Source organism: Melospiza melodia, chromosome 7 (genome assembly GCF_035770615.1).
Source record: "Melospiza melodia melodia isolate bMelMel2 chromosome 7, bMelMel2.pri, whole genome shotgun sequence".
Lineage (NCBI taxonomy): Eukaryota > Metazoa > Chordata > Aves > Passeriformes > Passerellidae > Melospiza > Melospiza melodia.
Window position 1 is genome coordinate 26,912,179 of NC_086200.1, and position 12,861 is coordinate 26,925,039.

The 12,861-nt window shown below is 52.8% G+C and overlaps 2 protein-coding genes across 2 annotated transcripts in view; one reads left to right on the forward strand and one right to left on the reverse strand.

The window, feature by feature from the left end:
- The window catches only part of ONECUT3 (one cut homeobox 3), a 31,543-nt gene extending 30,026 nt beyond the window's left edge, over positions 1 to 1,517 (forward strand). The window contains exon 2 of the mRNA XM_063160704.1: positions 1,225 to 1,517. Within this exon, the coding sequence (XP_063016774.1) occupies positions 1,225 to 1,517 (293 nt within the window). The remainder of the gene's footprint in view (positions 1 to 1,224) is intronic.
- A 9,471-nt stretch (positions 1,518 to 10,988) lies between these two features.
- Positions 10,989 to 12,861, reverse strand: part of ATP8B3 (ATPase phospholipid transporting 8B3) — a 33,901-nt gene continuing 32,028 nt past the window's right edge. The window contains exons 27-28 of the mRNA XM_063161315.1: positions 11,975 to 12,274; positions 10,989 to 11,066 (exon numbers count right to left, since the gene is read on the reverse strand). Of these exons, the coding sequence (XP_063017385.1) occupies positions 10,989 to 11,066; positions 11,975 to 12,274 (378 nt within the window). The remainder of the gene's footprint in view (positions 11,067 to 11,974; positions 12,275 to 12,861) is intronic.

Consider the following 12,861-nt stretch of genomic DNA (forward strand, 5'->3'; position numbering starts at 1 on the left):
GGCTCCTGCAAGTGCCAAGCTGAAATCTGCCATCCAGACAGCAAATATCTCAAGGGACCCTGAAAAATCCTTCAGAAAATCTGAACCAAGAAACCCCAAAGGTAAAAATTGCTGCTGCCCCAGGCAAGAGCAGGACTGCCTTTGGGAAGTCTTGAGCCCACAGTTTGATCTCTCTTTTCTGAGCTTCCCAGGAGGAAATGCTTTGTCCCCAGCCCAGTAGGGTCAGATCCATGCCCTGCCTTGCCCATGGCATCTCAAGTTCCTGCAGTTCTATGTCTGGCTGAGTCCCTGAGCACCCAGATCAAACCTGACAGCTTCAGGGTCAGCTCTGCTTTGAGCAGGGACTGGATCAGCCACGTCCACCATTTTACAGTTTTCTAGGAAAATATCATAGCAAAGGTCCCCTTGTCCCACTCCTTCCACCAACACTGTGCTTGATATCCCCACAATTAAAATTCATATATTTATTTATTTTACTCACTTCCCTCTCTGCCCTCATGCAGAGTGCTGGGGTCAGTGGCGCTTTCCTGGCTTCCCCCCGTGGCAGCCCCTCTGTGCTGACCTTTGCCTCCTGCCAAACCTGTAGGGAAAGCTTTTAATTCAATGCTGACAGATGTGCCAGAGGATCTGGTAGCAAAGGCACACAGGGAGACAGAATTTCCTGGAGCCTCCAGTGACTCTGAGAGGAAAACCCTTCCCAGAGCAGGTGGATCCATGATGGGTCTGTCCAAGCTGATGCTGTGGGATTAAGGCTGCAGAGGGACCTTTCCATAATGTCCCTGGCCCCTGCATTTCTGAGCTGGCTGCTGGATGTGGTGGCCAGGAGCCACTGGTTCCCTGAGTCTTCCAGGGACATTCCCAGGGGTGATGAGGAGTTCGACCACGCTGAGCGAGGATAACCCCCAGAATTTAGGGCTGAATCCCAATAGCCAGTCTGTGGGAACAGAGCAGTCCAGGGCTCTCCTCAGCCTCTAGCCCAGGATCAGCTGGAGATGCTGAGACTTTCCCTGAGCTTCCCTCAGGCTTTTGTCACCCTGGTGCCACAAGAGGCCATTGTCCCATCTCAGCAGGCTCAGGGAGGAAGAGGAGGGAGTGGTGGGACACAAACCAGCCAATTCCTGGTGGGAAGGGCCTGGATTTTGGGAGGCAGCCTGGATTTTGCAAGCAGGCCAGGGTGGGGGAGCCCAGATTAACATCCCTGTTCTCTCTTTTGAACGTGCCCAGCCTGCAAACGCAAGGAGCAGGAGCAGCAGAAGGACCGGAGCCTGCAGCCCAAGAAGCAGCGCTTGGTCTTCACGGACCTGCAGCGCCGCACCCTGATCGCCATCTTCAAGGAGAACAAGCGCCCGTCCAAGGAGATGCAGATGACCATCTCCCAGCAGCTGGGGCTGGAGCTCAACACCGTCAGCAACTTCTTCATGAACGCCCGCCGGCGCTGCATGAACCGCTGGCAGGAGGAGCCCGGCGCCAACCCCGGCGTCCCCTCGTCGTCTACAAGCACTTTCTCCAAAGCATGATGTCCCCCAGCCCTCCCTGCCCCTTCCTGGGTGTCCCCCTCATGACAAAGCCAACCCCAGACTCACACACATGGCCTGGGCGGGGTGGGTGCTTTTGGGGTGGGTTTGGGAGCCTGCAAACCCTCAGCTGGGTGTCAGCCATGGACGTGGGCCTGGGGCCACCTCCTGCTGCCACCTCCTGCTGTCACCTCCTGCCAGCTTGTGGAGCAGGGACAGGGTTTGTGATCAGGTCAGCTCCATCCCCAGGTTTGGGATGGAGGGAGGAGCAGGGCTCTGTCTGGAAGGAAGTATCCCTGGTCCTTGGGGATCACAGAGCCTCGTGTCCCCCTGTCCATGAAGGTTTTTGGGGAGAGGGGCCCGTCCTGACCTCTTCACCAGCCTTGATCTCTGTCACAGCCACCCTTGTGGCTCCCACAGGGGACGGGTGGAGGTGGGAGTGACACAAGAAGTGGTGTCACAGGCTGGGCTCTGGCACAGCCCCACTGCACCAGGGCCAGACCTGAGGGCTGAGCAGGGGAAGCTCTCCTGGCGTGTCTGGAGGGCTCCTTGGCACTGCCAGCTCTCTGATTGCTGGAGGTTTTCCCCTGCTCAGGTGCAGTGTGTTCCCCAAGGCAGCCAGACCCTCTGTGCCGTCACAATGTGGCACTTCTATCCCTTGAGGGTTTTGGAAACCTGGCTGAGGACACCCCTGTACCCCCCATTCCCTCTATGGGCATCCTCCTCCGATCCCCCCGGACACCCCCAGGAGCACCCACACCCCAGAGCCCCCCAGAGCCCCCCACCCACGAGAGCCCCCCTGTCCCAGATCCCTCCCAGAGCAGCTCCACGGTGAAGGAGTCCCCTCCTGCCTCCACGCACCCGAGCACCCCTTTCCAGGGGACCCCCGCTGCCCCAGCAGGTCAGAGAAGCACATTTTAGCTACAGAAATCGGGTATTTAAAATAACAATTGTTGGAGAGGAGACGGGAGGAGAGACTCGGAGCGAAGGATCTGATCTTTCCCGGTGACTGGCTCCACCTTTCACCTCTGGATTTCTGGTTCACTTTTCGGCTGAGGAATGGACACGGACCAAGCAGATTTGTTGGCTTTGCCTCTCGCCCCATCCACCCCTCGACACACACACTCTTGCCCTCTCCCATCCCTCCTCTTCATCTCTGTTACCAAAGAAATTACAAAAACCAAAAACGCAACAACAACGACAACCAAAAAAAGTTTCCCTCCTGCGAACCAACGTCGGTGCACGGTGGGAAAAGAAAAATCCGAGGGATCTGGTGGCGAAATCCAGCCCTGGGTGTGAGAAGGGGGAAAACTCCCCAACGAGATTGAAAGGGAAAAAAAACCCCAACCCTCCCCCCCCAAAAAAAGGAATAACAACACAAACCACAACCAAACAAGCTCAACAAAGACCGGCAACTTACCAAAAAAGACACCAGATTTTTTTTTTTTTTTTGTGCCAATTAACAACCTGCCTTAAACGTGAATTTCTGGAGCAATGGTACTTAGCTTCAAAGGGATCGTTTCCTCCGAGCTCTCGATGGTGACTTGTGCCATATAAAAAAGCAATCACGAGGCCAAACCCTTACAATCAGCCCTCTCCCAGCCCCCCGAGGGTTCCTTACAGGAGCAAGAGGTGCCACTGCGGACAGGGAAGGGCTGGGAGAGGCTTGGGGATGAAGAAGGAGGCAAAGTCCCCTTCTTCCCCCATCAGCTGGGGAAAAAAAATCCTCCAAAACCAACCATTAACCAAAAAAAACCAAGAAAGGGACACTCTTGAATTTATGCGGGTAAAAAGTACCATCTGTGTTCTATGGTTTCTTCGATTCACTTTACTTTGAGAGTGATCAGTTGTGTCACAGGAAGGCACCTTGTTGAAAAGAAGGAAAGAAAAAAGAAAAGAAATGAAAAGAAAAGGGTATGTGTTCACCAAAAAAAAAAAAAAAACCAAAACCAAAAAAACAAACAAGCACCCCAAAAGAAAAAGGAGAAAAGAAAGGACCAAAGAATGAAGAGAGAAAGAAAACAGCCCTGCACACGAAGCCCTGAGCAGGCAGGGTCAGAGGACGTCTTGAACCAAAGAGCTCCGGGGTAGGTGGGCGGTGGAGGGGCTGGGGGTGTCAGGCTGGACACGGTGACCCCAAACTGACCAACACTGCTGGACAGAGGGCGGGAGAGAGGGATGGAGAGAGGGCAGAGCGGGAAGGGGCAGGTGCCACAGCGTGTTTTGCCAACCAGAACCCAAAAACCCTAATGGGAATCTCATCCTCCCCCAGGACCCCGCTCCCCGCCACTGATTTTTTCCCCTAATGTTGTTTCTTCGTCTTGTCGTGACGTGGTGATGATGGTGGTGGATTCCTGAACCCCATCGAGTTGTATTCAAGGGCTGCAAAGCCAGGAAGGGGGCCTTGGTTTGGGAAGTGAAAAACACAACAGGAAAAAAAGAAAAAAAAAAAAAAAAGAAAAAAAAAAGGGGGAAAAAAGGAAAAGAAAGAAAAAGAAAAAAAAAAAAAAAAGAAAAGAAAAAAAAAGAGTAAATGCCACAGGCCCTCAAGGATGCAAAGACATTTCTAGTGAGAACCCGAGACTAAAGGCTACCTCACTTGAGTTTTCAATTTTTGTGATTTGAAAATCACGTCTGATACCAAAGATTTTGTTGCCTTGTCTGGTCTGTGCTGGAATCGCCACTTTCCCTGCTCCCCGTGGCCAGGCTGGCCCAGAGAGCCCCTGGCCACCCCCAGCCCAGCCCCAGCCCTGCCCTGAGTCCCCAGAGAGCGAGGGAGGAGGCGAGAGAGCAGCTCCGGGATGGCAGCGTGGTAGATGAGTGCCTTTTTCCTGTACCAAAGGTGTGTGGCCATTTCTTTGCTCCTCTGCTTTGACCCCAAAACTCAGTGTGACCTCAGCTCTCCGCAGGGAAATAATCCCAGGGCTCTCGTAGCCTCTGGGATGAAGGGAAGAAAAGCCAACCCTTGTCCTAATTGAAGAGAAAACATCCCCCTGGCTGAGGGAAAGGTGCTGGTTCCCCAGCATGTCCCCACTCTCGGATGTCCCTGTGTCCCCCAGGCTGTCCCCAGGGTCCCTCCATGCAGCCCCTCCTGCCCCAGGAGCACAGACCTGGTGTCCAGGGACGCTGCTCCCAGGGAAGGGCTTTGCTCCATGTCCTTCTCCAGCCTCAGTGCTGGACCCTGCAGAAGCCCATGAGGTGACAAAGTTGAGTTTCCTCACAAGGTGACAAAGTTGAATTCCCTCACAAGGTGACAAAGCTGAGTTTCCTCACGAGGTGACAAAGTTGAGTTTCCTTACGAGGTGACAAAGCTGAGTTTCCTCACAGAGTGACAAAGCTAAGTTTCCCCACGAGGTGATGAAGTTGAGTTTCCTCATGAGGTGACAAAGTTGAGTTTCCTCAGCTTTGGGTGTTTTTGCCTCACTCAGCTCAGATTTGAGCTTCAGTTCCCGCTTTTGGTGGCACAGTTCATGGCATTTCTGTCTGGAAAGATGAAGGCAGGAGCAGTGGAAGCCTCACCCTGAGCTTTCTCCAAACTCTTCCCTTAGGGAAGGGGTTGGACAGTGAATCCTTCCAGCAGGAGCTGTTTCGAAGTCCCCAGAGGGCGTTTTTGGCTCACTGGGGAGAACCTGTGCAGCCAGGTCTGCTCCATTCTGCCCCTTGGCTTCAGCAGAAGGCAGCAGCAGGACCTGCCAGAGCTCCCCAGCAATCTCCAGAATGCCCAGTTTAGGGCAAACTTGGGTTGAATTGTACCTGTCTGGGTCAGGCTCTGGCCAAGGTGACTCCTTTGAGTTGGACCAAACTTGCCCAGGGTCACCCCTGGTGTGATTCTTGGGGTTGTCCCATGCAGGACCAGGAGCTGGACTTGGTGATCTTTGGGGTGGGTCCCTTCCAATCCAAGATATTCCAGGATTCCAACAGCCCTGGTGAGAGCAACCCCATGGGAGTTCCCATCCTGCTGGGCAGCCTGAGAGGGCCCTGTCACCTCCCTGTCACCTCCCTGTCACCTTCCTGTCCCCTCCCTGTCCCCCCTGCCCACCTCCACACTATTGCCTTGGCCAGGGCTTGCCTGCCCTCCTGGCCACGCCACCCTCCTTGTCCCCAGTCCCCACCTGGCTTGTGATACCAAAGACGTTCTCTATGCAGGAGAAAGCCTTCATTGCCACCCAGCACAGACCTTACAAGCCTTTGACAATGTTCTCTGAAATACCTCAAAATATTTAATGTATAGTTTATGTGATAAAAAAAAAAAAATTACTTAGCTAGTTTTTGGAATTTGTGACTTGAAGCTTTATACTGTTAAATTATAATTTTGCAGAAGACGGCATGTTCTTATTTCTTTGACGCGTTCAATGGGAGACATATTGAATGTTAAGGAAATGAAAGCTGGATAGTTTCACGATTAAAAAAAAAAAAGAGAGAGAAAGAGAGAGAGAGAGAAAGAGAGAGAGAAAGATTAAAAAAAAGGACCCTTGGAGTTTACAGATTTCATATTTAAACAAGTCCTTTTAAAAAAAAAAAAGAAAAAAAAAGAAAAACTAATAATGATGACGATACCTTTGCGTTCAGATGTGTTACTTTTCTCTGAGTCATGTCGTATGAGAGTATTTATTATATGTGTTCTGTGTTCAAATGTAATTTAAAGAAGACAAAAAAAAAAGAAAAAAAAAGACAAGATGAGAATTTGATTTATGCATGAAAAAAATATACTCTTTCTTGAAGTAATGTAATAATTATTGGGGAGGGGTGGTCGGGTGGGAGCGGGAGGGGACAAACTGTGCTTTTTTTGTCCACGAGTTTTTGGTTGATGAAGATTTCTCTGCATGGATCATGGTTCTGTTCCAGCTCCCAACCACGGGAAAGTCATCATTTACCCCCTCAGTTTCTTCCTTCACCTCTTTTGTTCCTTTCCTCACCCTGAAAATCCCTTGGCAGCCACAGGGGGAGGTGGGGGCTGCTCGGGGGACCCCCGGGCAGGGGGCACAGCCTGGCCCCGTGCCCAGCAAACAGGGTAAGGGAATCTGGGACACGGGGCCCTGCCGTGCCCACCCGTCCCTCCTGCCTCCCCGTGAGGTCTGGCTCCTCGCTCTGCTTTGTTTTCTGTTTGTTTTGGGGGGGATATTGTGGGGTTTGGGTTTGCTTTTATTTGCTTTTCCAGCTCTGTGGGTCAAATCCCAAGTGCAGCCAAGAGGAGGAGAGACAATCAGCTGCCACCATGACCTGAGCTGGCAAAGCCATGGGGCTCCTCGTGTCCTCTGAGACAAGGGAAACAGCCCTGGGCCCCCTAAAACCCCCCTCAGGGGAGACCTCTCCAGGTGATGCTCTCAAATCCCAACCCTGGGATGCCCTCACAGCCCTGTCCCTGCACAGAAAGAGGTTCTGAAGATGCTGCTGCATCAAGGCCCAGCTGAGGTGACCCATTTCTGGGGTGTTTGTCCTCAGGAATGTTTGGTTTGGGTCAGAGGCACAGCCAGCACTCTGTCCCTGCCACCAGCCTGGCTCTCACTCTGTGCAGACACTGCCCTGGTGGAAGCAGAAGAGTCCAAGCAGTGGAAGAGCCCCTGGAGGATCCCAACCCACCAGGTGGCCTCAGGCCACTTTGGAAGGGCTTTGGAGCTTTCTGAAATGCCCAGAGTCCACCCCTGAGTGGCTCCTTCCTCCCCCTGCTCCTCCTCCTTTCCCTGCTTACAGAGGAGCATTGAGAAGCCACATCTTCCAGGATGGTGATGGGGACCTGGAGGAGGCAGTGGTGCCATTCCCAGAGCATTTCCCTGAAAGTGCTGCTTCCTCAGCCCTTCCCAACCTCTTCACCATTCAAGGTGGACCCAAAGCTCAGCTCACCATGAGGAAAGAGATCTCAGCTCCTTCAGGCCCCACCAAAGTGGCCTCCAGGAGCCAAGGAAGGTGTTTTTGAGTGTGCAGCCTTTGTCTGGTGCCAGCACCGAGATGCTCAGCACCAGGTGCTGGTGAAGACCCACAGACCAAGGACCTGGCTTTAAGGAGGAGATGATGTTGGTTCCACTCATCTGTTGCCAACCCTTCTGCCCTCTGGAGAGCCCAGCATCCCCACCACACCCCATTTCCTCCTCCAAGACCTTTTCCACCATGAGAAGCTTGAAGGCCAAGACCACAATTACAACTGCAAGAAGGTTTGGACACAGCCCCAGTCACAAATCCTCGGAGCTTACAGAGAGCAGCTGGATTCCATCCTGGGAGTGATGGCTTGGGAGACCCTGGAGAAGCCAAGATCTGATCCCTGTTCCCCATCCTTTGGCCCACCAGGACTCTGGCTCAGCTGAGCCCACCCTGGACCTGCCCTACCTGCTGCCCACATCACCAAAATGCCTTCAGGAGCAACTTGCCACGATACCAAAGATTTTTTTTCCCCTGCAGGTAATGACAATCCGAGCTCTGTCCTAAAGACAATTCTCTTGACCAGGGTTGCACCCAAAGGGCATTTTTGTGCTGTGGGGAGCAGGAGTGAAAATGGGGCCCTGGGAACACCTCTGAGGGTGATGGAGGGCAGTGAGGAAGAGGAGGAGACCTGGGATCTCCCATTAGAACCTACTGGTTCATCCTGACCAGTGTCTGCTGCTTGAACTGTGGAAGTTTTCAGGGATTTGGGTCATTCCATGACGTGTGATGCCCCCAGTTCCTCCTGGACTGGAAGTTTTCTAATGATGGATTTGTACTTTGAAACCCCAGGGCCAGCAGTGGGGCAGCACCGTCCCCATCCTGCCAGGAAAGAAGGAGCCTCCTGGGGTCAGTTCTAAGCGTTTTTACCCCACCAGAGCCAAGCTGTCCCTGCTCTAACATCAGCTGGGCAGGCAGGACATCAGCACAGAGTGAGAGAAATGGCTTTGCCAAAAATTCACCATTCACCCTTTTGGCTGAACATCCCAAGTCTGTGTGGGGAGGACTTGGAGCTCCTTTTTACCTCACCCCGGGGTTGTCACTGCCCTGTCTGCCTGTCCCTGTCACCACCACGTGTCCCCAGCATGGAGCTGGCACCTTTCCCTTGTCTCAGAGGACACCCAGCCACAGGGCTGGACCTGAAGGAGCTGCCACAAGGAACCCACTTCCTCTCAGGTCTTTGTCTGGCATCTTTAAAGAGAGGAAATTAAAAATGCAAAGAACAACATTTGGGTTTGTGTTGGTTTGGTTTCTTTGTTTTTTTGCCCTTTGATTTCTAAAGGAAACAAAGGAGTCAGACAGAATCCAGCCTGGCCAGAGAGAACCCACAGCCTCGGCTCTGCCAGCCCAGCCTCCTCCAGAAAACATTGCTCATTTTTCTGTATAGCAATAGGTGAGGCTTGTCCTCGTCCCATGCAGTCTGAGGGCCACATCTCTGAGTTTTTAAATTACTTTTTCCTTCTAATTTAATTAATTTAAATTTTTTTTTGCTGCTGCTTCATTGTTACTCTCATGGGATAAGTTTTGTTCTACAGCGAAATGCAATTGTTACTCCTCTGTGTCTTGCAACTATATTTGTTTAAGCTATTTACAAACGTTAAAAAAGAAAAAAAATAAAATAAAAAAGAGTCTTATGTGTCAGGCACTTTATCCAAACTGTGCTGTGTGCTCTGGAGTTTGTTCCTTGTTCTTTGCAATGACTCACGCAGGGGAAGTTATCAGGAAACTTAACTCCAGCCTGTCAACAGGTTTTAAAAGAGAGAAAAAAATTAATCTCTATTTGTTCATCCTCTACTGGTCATGACTGTGTTGTATTTCTGCAGCTTTCTGTTTCTTCAATAAATTATTTTCTAGTCATTCACCCTGGCGTGTGTGGTGTCCTGTGGTGGTGAGGGGGTCCCTCCTCTCCCCTGCCCCCTTTCACCCCCTCACTCCTCTCCCAAACCTGCCCTGGGAGCTTCAGGGACCATGCCCAGGGCACTGGGGAAAGTTCCTCCCCCTCTTTTCCACCTGGCAGCTGCAGCAGTGAGAGCTTTCCCAGAGGAAAGATTTTTATTTCTTGGCACCATCCAATCCCTTCTGGCCAGAACCCAAGGGAAACACTTTAATTCTCACAAACCTGGTGCAGATGAGGCCAAAGCACTTGTAAAACAAACCCATGGAGCCACGAGTGCTGCAGGCAGGGCCAAGCCTCGTGGATGATTTAATTGTGCAATTTTTAACCCAAATTTCTTCTCCCACTGTGCCTTTTGCCATGGCACGAGCACAGCTGGCACAGACAGAGGGACCACGGGACCTTTCAGTGCTGCTGTCACCCTTTGTGGCACAGCAGAGATTTCCAAGAGAGGAGAGAAAAGCTAAAACCTCCTTTTAATTAAAACCCAAAACTCATAAAAAAGGGTGACCTGGTCACCTGTCATTTGTTCACACACAACTTCTCCAGCAGCCACTGCTGGTGGCCCTGGCTCTGTGGGACGTGTCCCCCGTGCCCAGCAGGCAGAACTTCTCCATATCCCACTCAGAAGTGATTTGGGGACTTTGCAGAGCCTGTGAGCATAAACTGTCCCCAAAGGTGGGGACACCAGAGCTGGGGGGGTGGTGTGGAGACAGGAGAGGGCACACAGAGGACACTGCTCCTTGTGCAGGGGCAGCAAAGGCCGGAGCTGGAGTGGTGGGGAGGGACAAGGAGGCTGCAGGAGCCAGGCTGGTCTGGCTGGAGAAGAAAAACCAATCAATCAATCAACCAATCAATCATACCTAGCTGCCTCTCCAGAAATCAGGAGATATTTTAAAGTCACACTGCTCGAGTCAGAGCCATCTGGGCTGGTGGAGGTGGCCCTGCCCCTGGCAGAGATGAGCTTTAAGGCACCACAATGCAGGAAATAAATTTGTAGAAAATAGTGTGCACCTGTATGCAAAGCTTGAGATAAGAAATGCTGACTCAGAAATGCCATGGAATAGGACAGGCATTGTCAAGAGAAAAATAGAAAAAAAAGTTTCAAAGGGTGGCCTTAAAAACAAGACTAGATAGTTTAAAGAAATAGAACTATGAGACATGCATTGTAATAAAACCCACGAGGAGTAATTTAGATTATTGCCTTTAAAGCATTTACAACACAGTGTTGCAAAAGCTGATAAACCAAAAAACATTTATAATGCATTGTAATTAAAAAGAACTTCTGCTGTTATAGCACAAATTATAACATCTGTATTGTCTCACTCTTCTCATGAGACTAAAAATAGAATAAAAATTTTTACAACATCTCAGTTACCCCATCTCTAAATAAAAAAAACCATAATCCAACACCACCCAAACCGCTCCAGGATTCCATGACCTGACAGAAAAACCACAGGACTGACACCAGCCCTTGGTGGAGAACACAAAACAAGGTTCTTCCTGCAGCCACAGCAGCTCAGTCCCCTGTGGGTGGGAATGAGGGTCTGCACCCCCCCCAGCCCCTCTCCTGCTCTCCATTGGGGCAGGTAATTAATCCAGAGTTAATTAATAACTCTGGGCCGGCAGCACTGCCTTTGTGGGTGCAGCCTGGGGTGGGATCAGCCTCACACCAGAGGCTCTGAGGGCTTGGCAGAGCCAAGGGAGCTGGGCTGCCAGCCAGGGGGCCACAGGGTGAGGGCGAGCTTGGGGACAGTGGGCAGGGAGGTTGGTGACAGTGGTCAGTGAGCCTGGTGACAATGGGCAGCTGGTGGCAGTGCACAGCAAGCCTGGCGGCAATGGTCAAGGAGCCTGGTGGCAACAATCGGTGAGCCTGGTGTCAGTGGGCAGCTGGTGGCAGCGACCAGTGAGCATGGTGGCAGCAGGCAGTGATCCTGGTGGCAATGGTCAGGGAGCCTGGTGACAGTGGGCAGGCAACCTGGTTACAGCAATCAGTGAGCCAGGTGGCAGTGGGCAGCGAGCCTGGTGGCAGAGGGCAGCTGGTGGCAGCGACCAGAGAGCCTGGTGACAGCAATCAGGGAGCCTGGTGGCAATAGGCAGCTGGTGGCAGCGATCAGGGAGCCTGGTGACAGCAATCAGGGAGCCTGGTGACAGCGGGCAGTTGGTGGCAGAGATCAGGGAACCTGGTGGCAGCGGTCAGTGGCTGTCCCAGCTGTACATCTCTGCAAAGCCACATGTTCCCAGCATGAGAGTCATGGTGCCGCAGCAGGAGCTCCCCAGGCTGGGCCAGCCCCTCTGCAAAGCCACCAGACAGTACTAAAGGTGTCCCCTGGCAGGAGGGACCAGCCAGGTGTGCCCCGGCCCAGCAGGGTGGGGACAGCTACACCGAGGGGCAGCTACACGAGGGTACAGCCGGGGTCCCCTGGCGACTCAGGGCATCTGGGGTGGCCTTGGCACACAGATTGTCCCTCACACGCAGGCCGTCCCCAGCACACAGACTGTCCCTGCTGTCCCTCACACACAGACTGCCCCTGACATGCAGGCTGTCCCTCACACGCAGACTGTCCCTCACTCACAGACTGTCCCCAGCACACAGACTGTCCCCAGCACACAGACTGTCCCTCACACGCCCACTGTCCCCCCTGTCCCTCACACGCAGGCTGTCCCTCACACACAGGCTGTCCCCGCTGTCCCTCACACGCAGGCTGTCCCTCACACACAGATTGTCCTTCACACGCCCGCTGTTCCCGCTGTCCCTCACACACACATTGTCCCTCACACGCCCGCTGTCCCCGCTGTCCCTCACACGCAGGCTGTCCCCGCGGGTGATGAGGCCGCCGTAGCCCTGCTGGTGGGAGAAGGCGTAGCTGGAGCGGCGGAAGGAGCCGCGGGGGACGTGCGAGCGCAGCTCCACCGGCGGCTCCGGGGCCCGCCGGGCCCTCAGCTGGATCCTCTGCAAGAGATCAGGGAGATCAGGGTGGGGACAGCTCCATGGAGAGCCCTCAGCTCAGGGGGGACATGAAGGGGATGTCTCGTGAGGGCTGAGCAAGAACTGAGACCGGACAGAGCTAAAGAATAAAGCAGGGATTTGTTAAAAGGCCTCAATGGATCCACCTTGGGCAGCACAAGAGCCCAGCCAGGGCTACACCCAAGATGAACCAAAATGGTCACAAAATGAACAACTGGCCACGGGGTCTCTCACTTTGATCAGTTCTGCTCCATTAGCATATTGCAGTTAATTGTCCAATTCCAGCTCCAGCCCATGAAGTCCCTTCTTCTTTTTCTCTCTCCAGCCCATGTTGTTTGTGCTCTTGGGCCTGAGATCTGCATCATTTGTCCTTGGTCCCCAGCTGGAGCAGGAATTGTTTTGTCTCCCAGCTCTGTGCACAGAGCTAACCATCCCCTCATGTGAAGCTCAGACCAATACCCTAAAGCAGCGCAGAACCTGAAAAATAGAAAAGCTCAAACCTGAGGCACCAAAGGGAGCATAGAGGCACCTCCACCAGGACATGGCTTGGCTCCCAGCTCTACAATGACCTG